This window comes from Carcharodon carcharias, chromosome 18 (assembly GCF_017639515.1).
Source record: "Carcharodon carcharias isolate sCarCar2 chromosome 18, sCarCar2.pri, whole genome shotgun sequence".
In the NCBI taxonomy this organism is placed as follows: Eukaryota; Metazoa; Chordata; class Chondrichthyes; order Lamniformes; family Lamnidae; genus Carcharodon; species Carcharodon carcharias.
This window is the reverse complement of record NC_054484.1, coordinates 109,948,946-109,969,847: the sequence shown is the minus strand read 5'-3', so window position 1 is coordinate 109,969,847 and position 20,902 is coordinate 109,948,946. Positions and strand designations below refer to the sequence as shown.

At 42.6% G+C, this 20,902-nt stretch overlaps 1 protein-coding gene across 2 annotated transcripts; it reads left to right on the top strand.

Annotated features, from left to right (window-relative positions):
- Positions 1-294: 294 nt before the first annotated feature.
- LOC121290929 (toll-like receptor 7) lies at positions 295-19,960 on the top strand. 2 transcript variants are annotated; one of them, XM_041211980.1, is made up of 3 exons: positions 295-376; positions 460-540; positions 16,449-19,960. In XM_041211980.1, exons 2-3 carry the CDS (start codon positions 538-540, stop codon positions 19,596-19,598), a joined length of 3,153 nt encoding a protein of 1,050 aa, XP_041067914.1. In that variant the 5' UTR covers positions 295-376; positions 460-537; the 3' UTR covers positions 19,599-19,960. The 2 variants fall into 2 exon arrangements, with proteins under 2 accessions (XP_041067914.1, XP_041067913.1); XM_041211979.1 differs by having other exon boundaries at positions 312-540.
- The last annotated feature ends 942 nt before the right edge of the window (positions 19,961-20,902 follow it).

Genomic DNA, 20,902 nt, shown 5'->3' with positions numbered 1-20,902 from the left:
TTTCACGTTTCTGCGATTTTTTGTACAATATTGAATCTAACACTAAAATTAGTTAGTTTCTTTAGTCTACGAATAGAATTAAGCATAAAGTCATCATCAACAATACAATTTGACATTTTTTCAATTTTGCTCACTGGTTTAAGATTTCAGAGAAATCAGCAATCGGGAGTTAGGAAACTGCTATGTGCTTTATAAACAGCCATTAGAACCATAGCTACAGTTTATTAACCAAGCAAAACGTTTTGTTTTATGCTATCTTTGGAGAGGTGGAACTAATTATTCAGTTTCATTTTCATTCTTCCGATACAACTGAAACTTTACTTGACATGAAGTTTATTCTTGCTCCTGGATATAGCTGCTCCTAGATCTACAATAGGTAATACACTATACACATCCTACTAAAGACTTTTATTTGCTAATAGAATGAGATAATGTTAAAGACATTGTTGTTATTCCAAGAATATTCTAGCAGTTTCTTTTGAAAGAAGATGGAAATTTACTGAGACAAATGTGGGACATCTTAGCAACACCAAAAAAATGGTAGGTTTTGTATCACTTCCACTTTTTTTTACCATGTGTTATTCTTTGGCAGTTTGTAAGAAACCTGATCTATTTTATAGTTTTTAATTATATCAAATGTAAGTGTTGGACTTGCAGGTGATGTTTTGTATCAGTGTTTTGAGCAGTGTTAAATTTAATTTTAAAGGCAGTCTTTCAGCAATATGTTGTACAGTTCTTCAGTGTAGCATTTTAGCAGAACCTATTTCTTCTTGCGAATATATATAAAAATGTAAGTTGTTCATTGCTGAACAGAAGCACAGTAAACAGGGGTTTTCTGAAGCAATGGTCACTTCCCTTCAGCACAGAGCACTTATGTTAAATGAATTTATGCTGAATGTCTACTGCTAAGAATGTGGTTGAAATAGGCAACTCTAATTCCAACTGCTGCATTGCATTGGACAGGACTGTGCTATATTTAGTGTCCCTGTCACCTGGGTTAGGGAGAGGAAGTTCAGCTAAAGTTCTCAGTCCTGAATACTATCAGTGACCCCTGCTGGAAAATGTGAGTGTGAAGGACAGGTAAAAGCATAGAGTCATAGAGGTCTACAGCACAGAAAAAGGCTCTACAGCCCATCGAGTCTGCGCTGGTCAAACAAGTTCCTAACTATTCTAATCCCATTTTCCAGCACTAGGCCCACAGCCTTGTACGCCATGGCATCACAAGCGCACATCCAAATACTTCTTAAATGTTATGAGGGTTTCTGCCTCTACCACTCTTTCAGGCAGAGTTCCAGATTCCCACCAACCTCTGGGTGAAAGAATTCTTCCTCACATCCCCTCTAAACCTCCTGTTCCTTACCTTAAATCTATGCCCCCTGGTTATTGATCCCTCCACCAAGCAGAAAGTTCCTTCCTGTCTACCCTATCTTTGCCCCTCATAATTTTATACACCTCAATCATGTCCTTCCTCAATCTCCTCTGCTCCAGGGAAAATAACCCCAGACTATCCAATCTCTCCTCATAACTAAAACTCTCCAGCCCAGGCAACATCCTGGTAAATCTCCTCTGCACCCTCTCTAGTGCATTCACAGGTTCAGGCCTAGCTGCAATGCCCCCCAGGATTGACTGGCGAGACACATTCACTGCCAAGACTCATGTGATGAACTGTCACTCCGGCAAAGCACTGGAGGGCTGTGCCTCATTTTAAGTTAATGCTTTGAGAAATGGAGGCAAGTAACTTAGTTTTTTCCTACAGCAAAAAGGAAATTTGCATATTCAAATTTATTTTCAATAAAACTTTTGAGCAAAGTGAGCAAGATTGTCCTAAAACTGTAACATCTATGATTTAAATGTAAGAGAATGATTTGCAATTTCAAAACTGTCTGGTATGTTATGATGCAGTCATTGAGAAACAAGCATCTTGTGTATTGCATTATAACGTAAAATTTAGCCTTAAAATATCGGACATGCAGAGAAAGTAGTTCCCAAGAATGGTGTATATGCATGTGTGTTCATGTGCGGCCACCATTCATTCACCATTGAGTGTTATTGGGCACTAGCAGCTATCTAATAATGGATACTCAACAGGCCAATGTGTATTATATTTAATCATCTTTATGTAACCTGAAGAGAAAATATCTCTATCAATGGTGCCATTAAATTGTAAACCCATTCTTGCTAAATGCGTTTAATATTTTGTTAGGCATGGTGCAGAGAGCAAATCTTTCCCTATTGTGAAGAGGCCACTGCAAGTTTATCAAATAATAGTAACAGTTAAGGACTCATGGTATCAGGAGAATATTTCCTCTGGTCTATATCTGTTAGAGACATTGTAATCCTAATGGGAATATCTTCCATGTTTGCTATTTCTTACAAAATCAAAATACATTTGTGATTTTGCCAGAGATAAAGATCAAATGAAATCTTCCTCATGTTTGGTTTACATTGTACGATATAAATGAGGGGGGGAAATAGGTTACCAGATTGGAGTGCTCGAGCTGAAATATTGTTAACAGCTAATTTTGTGGTTTGTATAATCCCAACAATTTGTTACATTCTTTGAGAATTGTTAATTTAATTTATAAGTAGCTGCTGCATTTTTTACTACAGCTGCTGTATCCAGTTGTTTCCCAGTTCCAATGCATAATGGGAAGAGATATATCTTCATATATTACGCTAGAGCAGAGCCACAATAGGGTCAATTGAGAAATAATTACATCTGTTCTACAAAAGAGTAACATTTGTATACATATTTGTATAAAGAATAATAAGGATGCACAAGGCTTAAGGTAATTCCAAGTTGGTACAATATTTATGCTTTATGTAAAATTAAACACAAGCCCCAGATTCAGAGTGTCATTGTTGGGCCCATTTATTTATTTTGGAGCTGAAACAGAGATTGGAAGTATTTGCAATAATATAACCAGGTTCTGAAATGAATATTTCATGAATGTAGAGGCAACCTTTGTAATTGTGATACAAAATATATTTTCTGCTCATCGAAGTGAGGGATGTTGCCATTGGAAAATGGAACAATTTCCAACATCTAGCAACAGCATCTCTGAATGAGATGGCCCACTTGGTGCAGTTTTTTTCATTCTGGGCTGCTGTCCACTCGGAACCAGGCTAGGAACAGCCTTTTCACAGAAACAGACTATTGTTCCATCAAAATGAGTCACTTTTGAAACCCAATCACAAGGATGAAAGGGCTGATTATCAACCGAATATAAAAACAAAAATACTGCGCTTGCTGGGGATCTGAAATATAAACAAGAAGTGCTGGAAAAACCCAGCAGGTCTTCTCCGGGGTTAAGAAGAGTCATACTGAACTCGAAATGTTAACTCTGTTTCTCTCTCTCCGGGGATGCTGCCAGAACTTGCTGAGTTTTTCCAGTACTTCAGATTATCAACCACCTGCACCATCATCTTGAAATACCTTAAAGGCTGAAAAGTTTAAGGGAATTGTCTGGTAGAGGTCTCCAATGGTTATGATAAAGTATATTTTGGGTTGTTTCTACTGGTTTATGAGATAGTAAAACAGGGCACAAATTTAGGATAATCATAAAGAATCGAAGGGGAAGTTACATTATTTATTTAGTGTATGTTTAGAATGTAAAATTCTATGCCACAAACAAGGAAATAGATACTTGCTTGGATTAGAAGTGTATTCTAGTTATGGAGAGCAGATTGTGTGGTTAGATTGGTGGCTTATTTGGACAGAAACACCATTGCAGACTTGATGGGATAAATAGATCATTTCTGTGCTGTAAGCTTTCATACTAATGTCAGAACCACATTGGCATCTCCAATTGTTTGTCAAATTTGTAATGACAGATAAAATACAGACAAGTGTAAGGTACTGCAAACAGGAATGGAAAATGGACAACATGTCCACCCCCACAAATGGTTTTGAGGAAAACATTGAAAGGGACCTAGGAATATTAATGGACTTAACACTCAACACATTCAGCAAATACAAAGCAGCAGCCAACAAAGCCTACATAATAGTAAACTGCAGCCAAAAATCATAGAATAAAAATTGAAGTCAAACTAGTGTTCTAATTCCATTACACTGTGATTCCTCCTTCTCCTTCAGGTACCAGGCCCTAAAAGGCAGTGGCAACCATGGACTTCCATCGGATTGGTTCATGAGTGTGCTTGGCAAAGTACTGCAGTGGTTTGCTGTTGCCTTCTCAGTATGGTTGACTAGAAAACCCTCCTGCTCTTACCACCTGCCATTGGGCATATTGGCAGGAATTATAGGCTGGTAATCAACCTGGTTAGCCACATTATGAATGTACCTCCCATGGTCAAGTCCAGAATGGGACTCAAACCCAAAGTTTCTGACCCACAGGTAGGGATGCTACCATTGTACCACAAGCCCTCCCACATTAAGATTACCTTTTGCAAATCTGTTAGCTGGGAAGCAAATCGACTCAGCCAATCTGAGAGATGCAAAGGAAAGCCAATGAGACTGATCCTTTACATGGATGGTTCAAGTTATGATGAAAGCTGGGAGAATCTTAGACTTTCAGACTGAAAAAATGGGCACCTGAGAGATAAGCCTAAGTAGTGAATGGAATGATAAAGAAAAGAATATTAGCCCAGATTCTACTGTGGTAATGATGGAGAAAGTGAAAATGAAAGCGATTTTGGGACTCCACACATGCACAGAATACCAGGGAAATTAACTAGTTTCTGTCAGTGAGTCTACGTTTCTCTGTAGGGTGCATGGTAAAGGTCCCCACAGACTGTTATCTCCATTACAATCATAAATTGATAAGATCTTCCTTTCTAATGCTATTCATCATACTGCAGAAACCCTCTTATTAAATGAGGTGTATCTGGGTTTTAACAGCATCATAATTACTGCGAATCACACTCACTGCTCTTGACAATCTAATTCTATATTAATGCAATGTTCAACTTCAAATGTAAAACTTCACCAGAATAAAAAGTTACCAATATTTTGTTAAAACTTTCTTCACTTTCAAAAAATATAAATGGAAAGTGAAGGGATCCAGTGGTTGTAATTGTTGGAAGCTAATCATCTCAGCTGTAGTACATGGCTGCAGGAGTTCCTCAGATAGTATCTTAGGCCTAAACACCTTCAGCTGCTTCATCAATGACCTTCCCTTCAACGTAAGGTTAGAAGCATGGTTGGTCACTGATGAATTAGCAAGTAATTAGTACCATTTGCAACTCCTCAGACATCTATGTAGTCTGTGCTCGTGTGCAGAAAGACCCGGACATCACTTTGTTCTGGGCTGATAAGTGGCAAGCAGCATTTTTGCCACAGAAGTGACAGACAATGACCATATCCAACAAGAGTGAATCTAACGATCTGTCCTTGACATTCAATGGCATTACCATCAACAACCTGGGCATTACCATTTACCAGAAACTTAACTGGACCAGCCATATAAATTGTCTGGCTACAAGGGCAGGTCACATGCGTGAATTATGTGGTGAGTAGCTCACCTCCTGACTCCCTAAAGCCTGTCTACCATTTACAAGACTCAAGTCAGGAGTGTGAGAAAATACTCTCCACTTGCCTGGATGAGTGCAGCTCTAACAACACTCAAGACGCTTGACACCGTCCAGGACAAAACAGCCCATTTGATTGGCACCCCATCCATCTTAAACATTCACCATCCATGCAAGCTCGTGGCTGTGTGAGCCACATACAAGGATGCGCTACAACAACTCACCAGGTCTCCTTTGACAGCACATAAAACATAAGAAATAGGTCCTGTCGAACCTGCTCTCCCATTCAATATGATCATGTCTGATCTTGAGCTTCAACTCCACTCTCCCACCTGTTCTCCATATTCTTTCATTTCCCTGAGATACCAAAAATTTGTATGGCTCAGCTTTTAAGAGGGGAGGCAGTGGCGCAGTGGGATTGTCGATGGACTAGTAATCCAGAGACCCAAGGTAATGCTTTGGTAGGGAATTCAGTAATGGTAATGCCATTGGATGTCAAAGGAAGATGGTTAGATTCTCTCTTGTTGGAGGTCTCGCACAAATATTACTTGCCACTTATCAGCTGAAGCCTGAATGTTGTCCAGATTTTGCTGCATGCAGGTATGGACTGATTTGATTACTGAGGAGTTGCAAATGGTACCAGACATTGCGCAATCGTGACCAAATTATTCTGGCTTATTATGGTGGGAAGGCCATTGATGAAGCAGCTGTAGATGGTTGGGTCTAGGACACTGCCCTGAGGAACTCCTGCAGCTATGTCCTGGGGCTGAGATGATTGACCTCCAACTATCACAACCATCTTTCTTTCTACTAGGTATGTCACTAACCAGTGGAGAGTTTTCACCCAATCCCATTGACTAAACCTTTACAAGGGCTACTTGGTGCTACACTCAGTTAAATGCTGCCTTAGCAGTCACCCTCACTACCTCTGAAATTCAGCTGTTTTGTTTATGTTTGGACTAAGGCTGTAATGAGCTTGAGCTGAGACGCCAGGGTGGAACCCAAACTGAGCATCAGTGAGCAATTTGATGATGAGTAAGTGCACTGTTGATTACACCTTCGATCACTTTGCTGAAGGTCAAGAGTAGACTGATATGGCAGTAATTGGCCAGATTGGATTTTTCCTGCCTTTTTATGGGTACCTGGGCAACTTACCACATTGTTGGGTAGGGACAAGGCTAGTTCTGGAGCACAAATCTTCAGTATTACGAATATACAAACATACAAATTAGGAGTAGGCCATTTGGCCCCTCAAGCCTGCTCTACCGTTCAATAAGATCATGACTGATCTGGGTGTGGCCTCAACACCACTTTCCTGCCTACTCTTGATACCCCTTGACTCTTGTTGTTGTTGTTAAGAAGCTGTCTACTTCTTCCTCTAAAATATTCAATAACTCTGCCTCTACCATTCTCTGCAGAAGAAAGTTCCACAGACTCATGACCCTCTGAGAGAAAAAAATTCTCCTCATCTTCATCTCAAATGGGAGACCCCTTACTTTTAAACTGTGTCCCCTAGTTCTGGTCTCTCCCACAAGGGAAAACATTCTCTCAGCATCCACTCTGTCAAGTCCCTTCAGGGTCAACAGGATCACCTCACATTCTTCTACACTCCAATGGATACAGGACCAACCTATCCAACCTTCTTCATAAGATAACCCTCTCATCCAAGGAATCAGTCAAATGAACCTTCTCTGAACTGCTTCGAATTCAATTATGTCCTTTCTTAAATAAGGAGACCAAAACTGTCCAGAGTACTTCATATTTAGTCTCACCAAGGCCCTGTACAGCAGTAGCAAAACATCCCTACTTTTATATTCCATTCCCCTTGCAATTAACAACCACATACCATTCGCCTTCCTAAACACTTGCTGTAGCTGCATTGATTTTTGTGATTCATGTATCAAGACACCCAGATGCGTCTGTACCTCAGGGTTCTGCAACCTTTTGCCATTTAGATAATATGCTAAACAAAAACAAAAATACCTGGAAAACTCAGCAAGTTTGGCAGCATCTGCGGAGAGGAACACAGTTAACGTTTCAAGTCCGAAATAATATGCTACTTTTTTATTCTTCCTGCCAAAGTGGACAAGGTCAGACTTTTCCATATTATATTCTATGTGCCAAACTTTTGCCCACTCACTTAACCTATCTATATCCCTTAACAGACTCCTTATTCCTCTTCACAACTTATTTTCCTACCTATCTTTGTGTCATCAGCAAATTTAGCAACTACACATTTGGAGCCTTCATCCAAATCATTGATATAGATTGTAAATAGTTAACAATGCAGCACTGATCCCCATGGCACTCCATTTGTTACATATTGCCAACCAGAAACTGACCCATTTATGCCTACTCTGTTATTGTTAGCTAACCAGTCATATATCTCTGCTGAAATGTAACCCCCTGTACTTTGAGCTCTTATTTTGTGTGGGAATCTTTGATGTGGTACCTTGTCAAATGCCTCCTAAGTACAGCAAAACTACTGGTTCCCCTTCCTCCACCTTGTTTGTTACTTCCTCAAAGAACTCTAATAAATTGGACAAACATGATTCCCCTTTCACAAAATCATGTTAACTCTGCCAGATTGCATTGAGATGTTCCAAGTGCCATGCTATAACCTTCTTAATAATAGATTCCAGCAGTTTCCACATAACAGATGTTAAACTAACTGGCAGTTTCCTGCTTTCTGTCTCCCTCCTTTCTTGAATAGAGGAATCGCATTTGTTATTTTCCAATCTGATTGGATCTTTACAGAATCTAAGGAAATTTGGAAAACCAAAACCAATACATCCACTATCTCAATAGCCACTTCTTTTAAGACCCTAGAATGAAGTCCACCAGCACCTGGGAACTTGTCAGATTTTAGTTCTAACAATTTTCTCAGTACCCTTTCCCTGGTGATTGTAATTGTTTTAAGTTCCTCCCTCCCTTTCACCTCATGATTCACAATTATTTCTGGCATGTTATTTATATCCTTTACCGATGCAAAATATCTGTTCAATTCATCCACCGTTTCATTATTTTACATTATTAGTTCCCCAGAATCACACTTTTGAGGACCAACACTCACTTTAGAATCAGTTTCAGTAGAGATGAGAAATAGTAATGGTAGGGAGTCACTTGTCATGCGTACTTTATAGGCCCCTAACAATAACTACACTGTAGAGTGGGTAAACAGGAAGAATTAATGGATGTGAGATTACTTTGCTCTGTCCACATAGTGTGCTTCTTTCATTGTTTAGCATGCACATGATCTGTAGTAACCAATAGGAGAGTAGTGCAGGCTACCTCAGCTGTCAGTGTAGAGATAGAGTTGGAGTTGAAAGCATCTTCTTTTTTCAAGCGAATATGATTACGGGGGAAGACAAGAGGCGAGCAATCCTCTTAAGTACTTGTAGGGACAAAACCTACAGTCTGAATTGAAGTTTGATGGCACCCAGTGCCCCAGATTCGAAAAATTTCGATGAATTGGTGGACTTTGTGAAGGGCCATTTTCAACCAAAGCCCTCGGTCATGATACAAAGGCTCAGGTTTAATTTGTGAAACAGAGCCCGGGTGAAACAATTGCCACTACGTGGCAAATTTGAAGCAGCTAACAGAATGTTATGAGTTCAGTACGACATGCTCAGAGATTGTTTAGTGTGTGGTGTGAATGAGGACACTATTCAGAAAAGATCATTGTCTGAAGTGAATCTGGATTTCTAGAAGGTGCTAGAGATAGTGCTGGCCATGGAAAACGCAGTAAGAGATTCAAAAGCAACACAGGATGCACAAAATGGTGCCATCCTCCACATCGGGTGGAAGACCCCAGCTGAAAGTGACATGAAAAAGCAAGACTCTGCTGAGAAATGGGAAACAGTCCCCACTAGCTGAAGAATAAAGAAAAATAACTTAGCAGCGAAATCAAAGAATAATTTCAATAGAGATGGAAACAAACAGTCTTTCAGCAATTGGCAGTTTAAAAAAATCAAATGCTCTTATTGTCACAGAAATGGACATATAATGAGGCAGTGAAAGGAAAGATTCAAGCAGGCTTGTAAGAAGAAGCCCAATGAAACCTACAATGTAGAAGATCCTGAAACAACAAATTCAGACAATTACTCGTTGTTTAATCTGAAAGTTGGAAAGACAGAACTAATATTTGTCACAGTGAAAGTAAACTGTTAGAGAAAGTGGACAAGGTAACTTCCACTACAGTAATTGGGAAACATACCTTCAGATATCTGAATAATGGGGAACATCAATTAAGTTTAGAACAAACAGATACCAAGCTAAAAACAGGTGAAGACATTCAAGTAAAAGGCATAAGCAGAGTAACTGTCCATTAAGGAAACCAATCGGCAAAGCTACCGGTGATGGTGGTAGCAGGTGAAAGGCCAAGGCTCCTGGGGTGAAATTGGTTAAAGAAGATTAAGTTAGAATGGGCTGAAATTTTCCACTTGAGAGCAAGCAGGCTACCAGAGCTACTTAGAAAGTATGCCACCGTCTTCAGGGATGAACTGGGGAAAATCCAGAACCTGCAGGCAAAGATTCACATGGATCCAGAAGCAACTCCTCACTTCATGAAGGCGAGACTGGTGCCATATGCCCCGTGAGAAAAAATCAACATTGAACCGAACAGATGGAGAAACCGGGCGTTATACAACCTGTTCAGTTCTCAGGATGGGCAGTGCCCATAGTCCCCATCCTTAAACCTGACCAAAGCATCTGAATTTGTGGAGACTACAAACTGATGGTTAACAAAGTAGCCAAACTAGACAGGCACCCCATTCCAAAAATTGAAAAATTACCTGAATGCCAAGCTGGCAAGAGGAATCACCTACAGAAAGCTTAACATGAGTCATGCTTATCAACAACTAGAGTTATATAATGCCTCCCAAGAATTTGTCATAATTAATACCCACAAAGGGTTGTACCAATATACACAATTGCTCTTCCGTGTCTCCTCAGCTTGTGCCACCTTTCCGAGAACAATGGAAAGCTTACTGCAGGAGCTGCCCCAGGGTGTAGTCTATTTAGACAATGTATTGGTGACAGGATTCACTGAAAAAGAGAATTTGGCAAACTTAGAAGAAGCCTGAAAACATTTCTTGCAAGCTGGAGTGCGTCTGAAAAAAGAGAAGTGCATGTTCCAAGTGAGGGAAGTAATCTATTTGGTTCACTGGGTGGATTCACAGGGTCTCCATCTGGTTGAGGAGAAAGTGAGAGTCATAAGACAGGCACTTGTCTCAGAGCTCAAATCATTCCCAGGAATCATCAACTATTACGGGTGGTTCTTACCCAATTTGTCTACAGTGCTGCCCCCCTGCATTCTCTACTCAAAAAGAACCAATGTTGGTCTTGGGAGGCACCCCAGAAAGAAGCTTTCATAAAGGTGAAACAATTGTTGCATTCGTCCAATCGATTAGTGCATTATGATCAGACGATAGTGCTGTCATGTGAGGCATCTCCCTATGGAGTGGGAGCAGTGCTCTCTCATCAGATGGACGATGGCACAGAACAGCCAGTGGGTTATGTACCAAGGACACTCACCACAGCAGAAAGTGGATACTCACAGGTAGAAAAAGGCCTGTCCATCATCTCTGATGTCAAGAAATTTCACCAGTAGGTTCACGGCCATCATTTCATAATCGTTTCAGACCACAAACCTTTGCTAGGATTGTTTAGTGAAGACAAGGCTATACCATCCATCGCTTCAGCAAGAATACAACGATGGGCTTTAATTCTGGCAACATACGAATACTTTCATACATAGACCTGGCATTCAAATCGCCGATGCCCTTAGTCATTTGTCTTTACAAGAAATTGATAAGCACGTCCCAGTTCAACAGGAACTTGTTTTACTGTTAAATTTCTTAGCTTCCTCACCAGTATGTGCTCGACAGATCAGAGACAGGACAAGCCGATACTCAGACCTATCTTAGGTATGAGAACAAATGCTTCATGGTTGATCACAGGAGCCTGTATCTGATGAAATGAAATTGTACTTCAACAGGAGACATGAAATAACCGGCTAGGATGGCATCTTGTTGTGGGGAGCATGTGTGACAGTTCATCCAAAGGGAAGGGAACCACTTTTACTTGAACTACACATTGCGCATCCAGGAATTTCCCGAATGAAAACCATAGCACGCAGCTATCTCTTGTGTCCTGGGACTGATGGTGAAATAGAGAGTTTAGTAAAGCACTGTGTGCAATGTCAGTAACTGCAAAAGTTGCCAGTGACAGCTCCGTTACACCCATGGGAGTGGCCGGTAGACCCTGGGTGTAATTTCATGCTGATTACATTGGACCTTTCCTGGGAACAATGCTTCTGCTCATTGTTGATGCCCATTCAAAATGGTTGGATGTATATGAAGTGAAATCACCAATGTCAGCTGCTACAATTGAGAAACTATGTCAAAGTTTTGGCATTCACGGACTATCAGAAGTAGTGATTTATGATAAAGGGTGGTTCAAACGTTCAAGGCAGGCATAAAAAAGCTAACTGCCAATTCCTTGGCAACCAAGCTAGCACGTTCTCTTTATCATTACAGGACGACCCCTCACACAACAACAGATGTCACACCTGCGGAATTATTTTTGAAACACCATCTCAGGATGAGATTGAGCTTAATAATGCCGAATTAAGAGGGGAAGGTGGAAAGGAGTCAGGGAAGCCAGAAAACTAGGCACAACTAGCATAGTCGCGAGAGGAAATTCAGGTCTGTGTTTCCTGTTAAGGATATTCATCCCAGGACTGACGTGTCTGATTTTCCTGTAAGAGTTGAGGATATAGAACTGCAAGTGCCCACCGAAGCACTTGATGTTCAGGAAACTCCGGAAAAGGAGATTCTGGACAAAGGAGCTGAAGTTGTGGAGCTGTGACATTCCACACGTACCAGGAAACCACACGAAAGACTAAACTTATAAATTCCTTACTCAGTGTAAATATTATGTTGTCTTGAAAAATATATACTTGTAAATATAATATGTATAGCCAAGTTAAAAGAGGAGGAACATAGCAGCAATGGTTTTATTTAGTTTGTAATGTACCTTTAAGAATGATACGTGTTAAGGAAGATCACATGATCTGTAGTAACCAACAGGAGAGTAGGCTACTCCAGCTGTCAGTATAGAGATAGAGTTGGAGTTGAAAACACACATGTAGCTGCTGCGAGTAGACTGTAAATAAACTTAATGTTTCCATGTAAGAAGTGCCTGCTGATCAACTCTTATCAACAATAGTAGCAACTCGGCCACCCGTTCAATGCATGGCTAAAGTCCTGTGCTATAGCTTCACCAGGTTAGCACCTAATTTTTAGGTAAGCCTGGTACTATTTCTGGCATGCTCTCCTACACTCATCAGTAAACCAAGGTCGTCCCTGGCTTGATGGTAACAGGGGGATATGCCAGGCCATGAAGTTACAGATTGTGCTGCTGCTGTTGGCCCAAAACATTTCATGAGTGCCCAGCTTTGAGCTGCTATATCTGTTCTGAGTCTAATCCATTTAGCAAGGTGTTAGTCTCACACAACACAGTGAAGGGTGTTCTTGGTTTGTAGATAGGACTTTGGCTCCACAAGGACTATGCAATGCTCACTCCTATTTATACTGTCATGGACAGATGCATCAGGGACAGATAGATTCGTGAGGACTAGTTGAAGTAAGATTTTCCCTCACATTGTTCACTCATGTCTTGCCGAAGGCCCAGTCTGGCAAATATGTCCTTCAGGACCCAGCCGAGACGGTCATTAGTTGTGGCCCCAAGGCCTCTCTTGGTGGACATTGAAGTACCCCATCCAGAGTACATTCTGTGCCCTTGCTATCCTCAGTGTTTCTTTCAAGTGGTGTTCAACATGGAGGAGCACTGATTCACCAGCTGAGAGAGGTGGTAATCAGCAGGAGGTTTTCTTGCCCATGTTTGACCTGAGACCATGAGATACCATGGAATCTGGAGTCAATGTTGAAGACTCTCAGGGCCAATCCTGTCTAACTTTATACCACCGTCTGCCACCACCCCAGGGATAGTGACATTGGCTTAAGATATGATTCATTGTGGATGACCATGTCAGACTATTGCTGACCAGTCTCGTGGGTCAGCTCTCCCAATTTTGGCATAAGTCCCCAGATGTTATCAGGAGGACTTTGCAGGATGGACTGGGCAGGGTGTGTCTTTCTTGTTTCCAGTGCCCAAGTCAATGCGGGGTGATCCATTCAGTTTAATTTTTTACTAATCTTTTCTGTGGCAATACAACTAAGTGGCTTGCAAGGTGATTTCAGGGGTCAGTTAAGAGTCAACCGTATTGTTGTGGATCTGAAGTCACTTGTAGTACAGACCGAGTCAAGACAGCAGATTTCGTTCCTGAAGAGCATTTGTAAAGCAGATGGGCAATGTGGCAGTTTCATGGTCATTATTAATGAGATTAGCGTTCTATTCCAGATCTATTGATCAATTGAATTTAAATTCTCCCAGTTTCCATGATTTGAACTCTCCAGAGCATTAGTCTGGGCCTCTGGATTACTTGTGCAGTAGTGTTACGACAGTGCTACCAACCCCATAACCACTCCACATACTCCACAGTATCATTAGATTGGGGGTGGTGCCATTGGGGGCCCCTGGATTGGGGGATGGGGAGGGAGGCAGGGATAGTGAGGGATCTTATAGAATGGTATTGAAGTAAATCTGAAACAATACTTCCAGATTTGTCTGACAGCTGGACAAGGGGGCACAAGTTCAGAGTTCTGACAGAGCTCAGGAAGAATTTCTTTACCTTGAAGATGATGGAATGATTGATGGAAGAGCGTTTATGACTGATGATTGAAAGAATGTGAAGAGATCAGGAACTGTCTTTATGGGGAACAGTAGAGTGTATTCTGGAAGAATGGTGTCAAATTGACTGAAAGGCTTTCTCTTCATTTGTTGAATTGAAATTACAAAAGATCGTCTGCAAAGCAATTATGTCCTTCACATTGAGCAAGACATTTTTTTTTATGTTCCAGTCGTGGCTCAGTTGGATCAATCTCAACTTTGATTGAATTCAAGCCTCATTCAAAGGTGTCAGCACCTAAACCAAACTGACACTTAGGCCTGAGTTTTGTGCTTGTCGGGTGCGCGTGATTGGCGGGATTGAGAGCAGACGTGAAACCGTCCTCCAACCGTGATTGGCCCTCCGGGGTGGCCAATCAACAGCCAGCTAGTGTGAAACACGCCATGAGAAAGGCTCAGCACTGCCGGTGAGGGCAGGAAGAGGTCGGGCGCTGACTTCACTGCGGATGCTGCTGAACATTTCCAGTGAGCTCCATGAAAGCAGACAGCAGCCTCAGGGAGCTGCAGACTTCCAAATAATAAAGTAAAGCACAAAAATGCTGTCCATGCAGCACGATCAAGCACCTGAAAGCATACTTCATTAAAAAAGTCCCCAGATATTTCTTTTTATTTTGAATCCTAATGGAGATTTCATCCCACCCTTGGATGAGGTTTCATCAAAAATGTAAAGTCTGCCTGGCCGATTGGCGCGCCTGTGATCGCTTACAATCCAGCTGTTAATGAGCTTAATTGCCTGCTTAATAGTCAGGGGGCACTCTAATGACTTGTGCATGTACCCACTGAGCAAATATCGCGCCAGTGTGCAATGGCGTTGGGGCACTCACTCCATGTCATCTTGTGCCATTTTACACCCGTTCAGGTTGGGTGTGAACGCCCACAGGACATAAAACTCTGGTCTTAGTGTAGCACTCACACACAAGTGTCAGTGACAGATATCCCACCTAGCAATAAATAGGTTAGGATATTCTTTTTGAAGAAGAACTTCATTTACACTACATTATAGCATTAAAACATTTTGGCCAAGGAAAGACCCATTGGTGCTCTACCCTGCCTTCCATCGACTCCTCAATTTCTTTTACTAGATTCTAGAATGAATATCCATGTACGCCATTTCTTAATAGAAATTTATCCCCTCTTTTTTATTTAAAAGGAATCTTCTGTGGCATCATTGCATTCTACCAGACTTGCTAGTGACCTATTCCACAATTCCATCATATCCTTTTCTTTTAACATCTTTAGGCTTTGATTCCTCATCATTGACACTTAAAATATAGAATTACGGTGGTGAGTGGTGTTAAGGATGCCCTCCAGTTGCTCCAAACAGCCGTCCAGTACAAGTATTGCAGGTTGGTATCCAGTGCCAATAGTGCCTCATGCTGCTATTAGCATAAAATGCAAAACTAGTACAGCTTCTGAAACAAAAACAAAAATACCTAGAAAAACTCAGCAGGTCTGACAGCATCTGTTGAGAGGAACACAGTTGATGTTTCGAGTCTGAATGACTCTTCATCAGAACTCAGCTTCTGGTGTTGCATGTGAGAAAATGCCATTTGCAGTGCAATCAATCAAAAATGCTTTGGAATTCATCACTGCCATTAGGTTGTGCCTCTTTACAGTTAATTACCTCTGTAGTTAATTTATTTGACTGATTACTTGACTGTCCTGATGTAAAAAACTAATTATTCGTGAGACTGAACGGATCTGGACAGAGTAAACAGGGAAAAAACTGTTCCCACTCACAACAGGATCGAGAAGGAGATTTAAAATAATTGGCAAGAGAAGCAAAAGTGACATGAGAAAATATTTTTTCATGTAGTGAGTGTTTAGGGTCTGGAAAACAATGCCTGAGAGTGTGGTGGAGGCAGGTCCAATTGAGGCATTCAAAAGAAAATTGGATTATTATCGGAAAAGGAAGAATGTGCAGGATAGAAAATGGTGGGGGAATGGCACTAGGTAAGTGGCTCATTCGGAGAGCCAATGCTGACATGATGGGCCGAATGACCTCCTTCTGCACTGTCATAATTCTGTGATTCTGTGGGGGAGGGGGAGTTTACCGCAGCTTGCATCTAGTCAAAACCATCCTTTCCTTTAGCCTGAAATTTTACACAAATTCGAAAGTTGCTTAACTCACTGTCGTCTTTCTATTCTAGGCCATCCTGAAGAGTGCATCTATTCTGCTGCTCCACCTCCTCTTTCTATTTACCTCAGTCTCAACATCAGCTGCAAACAGATGGTTTCCAAGAAGTCTTCCATGTGATGTGACGAAGAATAACACTGTTGTGCTTGTGGACTGCAGTGAACGTGAACTGACTCAGGTGCCGACTGGCTTTCCTGCCAACGCTACCAACATCAGCCTGACTATCAACCACATCCCAGATGTTCACAGCCACTCCTTTTCTGGGCTCAGTAACCTCACTGAGATAGACCTGCGGTGTAACTGCATGCCTGTCAGACTGGGCCCCAAGGACAGAGTGTGCACCAGGCCCCTGAGGGTCCAACAAGGGGCCTTCTCCTCCTTGCCAGCCTTGCGATCGCTGTACTTAGATGGGAACCAGCTGAAGCAGATCCCGCAAGGCCTGCCCCACACTCTCACTGTGCTGAGCCTGGAAGCCAACAGCATCTTTGTCCTCACCAAAGCCAGTCTGTCGGCGATGACAAACCTGGAGGCCATCTACCTGGGCCAGAATTGCTACTATCGCAACCCCTGCAACACTTCCTACCAGATTGAGCAGGACACTTTCTACAACCTGGGTCGCCTCACCATCCTGTCACTCAAAGATAACAACCTGACTCACGTTCCTGGGAAACTGCCACCCAACTTAACGCAGCTTTTGCTCTACAATAACGTGATCAAGCGAATCGGTAAGCGTGACTTCGCCGAGCTGCCTAAGCTGGAGATCCTGGACCTGAGTGGCAATTGCCCCCGCTGTTACAATGCCCCATACCCTTGCCAACCCTGCCCATCCCCAGGTTACATCCAGATCCACTCCGATGCCTTTCTAACATTAAACAAGTTGGAGGTCCTGCGCCTCCAGAGTACCTCTCTCAAAGCAGTGCCCAGCTCATGGTTCAGGAATACTTCCAATCTGAAAGTACTGGATCTCTCCCAGAATTTCTTACTGAATGAAATAGCCACTGCCACTTTTTTAAACTATCTGACCAAGCTAGTGGAGATAGACCTGTCCTTTAACTATGAACTTAAATTGTACGCCAAGTATCTGAACCTGTCCAAGAATTTTTCCAAGTTGGAGTCACTCCAAAGTTTAAGAATCAGAGGCTATGTTTTCAAAGATCTGGAGAAGCAGAACCTGGACCCACTGCTGCAGCTCAGGAACCTCCGACTTCTGGACCTTGGCACCAACTTTATCAAAGTGGCCAACCTGCAGATCTTCGCCAAGTTTCAGGGTCTGGAAATGATCAACCTCTCCGAGAATAAAATCTCCCCTTCTTCCTCGGACTCGTTGAGCGGCTGGTGCGGGGCCAACGCTCGCTCCCGGGGCGACAGTGCCTTTTATGGGTCGTCGGAGCAGGTCCACTACTTCCGCTACGACGATTTCGGCCGGAGCTGCAAATCCAACGTCAGGGGGTATTACCCCATGGTCCCCATCCACAAAACCGAGTGCAGCCATTACGGCTCCACCTTGGACCTGAGCAGGAACAATATCTTCTTCATAAGCCCCACACAGTTCACAAACCTCTCCTTCCTCAGGTGCTTGAACCTGTCTGGGAATGCTCTCAGCCAGACCCTCAATGGCAGTGAATTTCAGCACCTGCCCTACCTCCAGTACCTGGATCTGTCAAATAATCGCATCGACTTGCTGTACGAGTCTGCTTTCCAGGAACTGAGGGAACTGCAGGTCCTTGACCTCAGTCACAATAACCACTACTTCGAAATGGAAGGTGTGACTCACAGTTTAGATTTCATTCAGAATCTGACAGCCCTGTCCAAGCTGAGAATGAATGAGAATGCCATTCACTCCTCAGCGGACAAAATACTCAAGAGCAAGTCCCTCAATGTCTTGGAGTTCCGAGGCAACCGCCTGGATTACATGTGGAGAGACGGCACTGAGAAATACATCCAGTTCTTCAAAGACCTGGACAACCTGACCCGCCTGGACCTCTCGGCGAACCATCTCAGCTTTATCCCGCACGGGGTCTTTGAGCACCTCCCCCCGAATCTGAAAGAGCTGCTGCTGGCCGAGAACCAGCTCAAGAGCTTCAACTGGGGCCTGCTTCACTTGCTGTCCTCGGTGGAGCTGCTGGACCTTGGCGGCAACGAACTGAGCACCGTGCCCCGGGTGCTGGCCAACTGCACCCGCACCCTGGGTACCTTCATCCTCACCCGCAACAAGATCGCCCAGCTCAGCAAGCACTTCCTGCAGGGCGCCACCTTCCTGCGTTACCTGGACCTCAGCTACAACCACTTGAGGGTCATCGAGGCCTCCAGCTTCCCGGAGAGTGCCCTGCATCGCCTGGAGGTGCTGCTCTTAAGCGGCAACCACTTCCTCTGCACCTGCGATGCCGTCTGGTTCGTCTGGTGGATTAACCGGACCTCGGTCAACATCCCCCGGCTGGCAACAGATGTCACCTGCGCCTCCCCCCGAGCCCATCGCGGCCAGAGTGTCATCTTGTTAGACCTGAACTCCTGTGAGCTGGACTCCCTGGGAGTCTCCCTGCACATTGCCAGCGCCAGCCTCATCCTGTCGCTGCTGCTTGTCTCCATCAGCCGCCACCTCTTCTCCTGGGACGTCTGGTACGGTTATCACTTCTGCATCGCCAAGTTCAAGGGCTACCGGCCACTACCTGCCAATAAAACCACCTATGGTGCCTTCGTGGCCTATGACACCAAAGACACTTGGGTGACAGACTGGATCCTGAAGGAGCTGATAACTAATCTGGAGGAGAGAGGCGAGAGACGAGTCTGCCTCTGCTTGGAAGAGAGGGACTGGGTGCCAGGCCAACTCGTGATGGATAACCTCTCGCAGAGCATACACCGGAGCAGGAAGACGATTTTTGTCCTCACCAATTTCTATGTCACCACGGGGAAGTTTCGAACTGCTTTCTACATGGCGCACCAGCGCTTACTGGATGAGAAGATTGATGTGATCGTGCTGATTTTTCTGGAGAAAGTTTGGCAGCGCTCCAGGTACCTCAGGCTTAAGAAGAGACTGTGCCGAAACTCGGTCCTGGAGTGGCCCTATAACCCCCGGGCTCAGCCCCTCTTCTGGCAGCGCCTGCGAAATGCATTAGAGACAGACAATCACACGCAGCATGGGAAATTCTTCAACGAAATTATATAGTTGGCTGCATTGGGGGAATGTGCCAGAACCTGTCTGCTTTAGATTAGTGCCAACTTATCATCGATCAAAAGATTTTTAACAAACCTAAAATGTCCAAAGTTCCACTTGATAAACTCTCACTATATTTAAAATGATCATCATAATAAAACCTACAGAGTAAATACATGGAAGGTTGTGTCTTTGCCTTACCTTGCCTGGTTATTACCTTGCCTTCTACACATTAATTACCACAAATGTTTATAGTTCAGCTGTTACTGCCAAAACAGCGATTCGTAGAAGAACAAACCAATAGGAAGGAATTTTAAGTCAGTGGCGTTGGTTCAAATATTCAACGATCTAAGCCACAAGACAAAAGATGCAAATCCCCTGGTTTATATCATCACTGTTAACTATCCCCTGTTTATATTCAGCTTGAATTTTTAATCACAGGAATTGTAACCACCCAATAACAAAATATTCACAGCTGCATTGGATACTTGTAGAATGATATCATTAAATGTTGTTTCACCAAGCTTTGTGCCATATTAGTAAATAAAATTATTGATATGTGATCGATGGAAAGTTAAGTTGTGCAATACAACATTGTGTTATTTGCTATCTTAAATAACACTGATAATGATGACCCACTAATAGCCTAGCCATGACACTTGTTACTCCAGTATTATAATTAGATCTGGGACCACACATACTTGATTCAGACAAAGTCACTCTAGTTACATACTAAGAGTGTTTTGGACCACACGTTTGCCAGTGTTCAACATACACAGAGTCAGACTGAAGAGTTCTCATTTTGGATTACTTACAGACAAAATGTTTAATTCTAAGTATATTGTTAAATTAAGCAATGTCACAGCTTTCTAAGGTACTGATGTATTAACACAAGTGAAACCTTTGGGTATTTCTTAATTGAATCTTCCAGTCGGCAACTCTCTGTCAACTGGTTCTTTTTTGAACAGTGCAGCTAATTTCATTCCAGCTACTGTCTCATTTGGACTGAGCTCTTGAGATTTGAGATTAGCATTGCAATAATGGGATAACTTGTAATATACCCATGCCCAAGGAATATGATCAAATAATTGGATTTTGAGTTTTGTTTTGTTGAATATTCATTGTAACTGATTAGGTGTCTGTAATATGATACATTAACTACAAGGAGCAAAGAAACAAGAAATCAAAAAAATGACAGAGTTTGCACTTATATACCTTTCATTTCTTCAGGGTATCATGAAATGCATCACAGCTAATTAATCACATTTGAAGTGTTACTGTTTTTTTTAGGGAAATACAGCATATCATTTATGCGC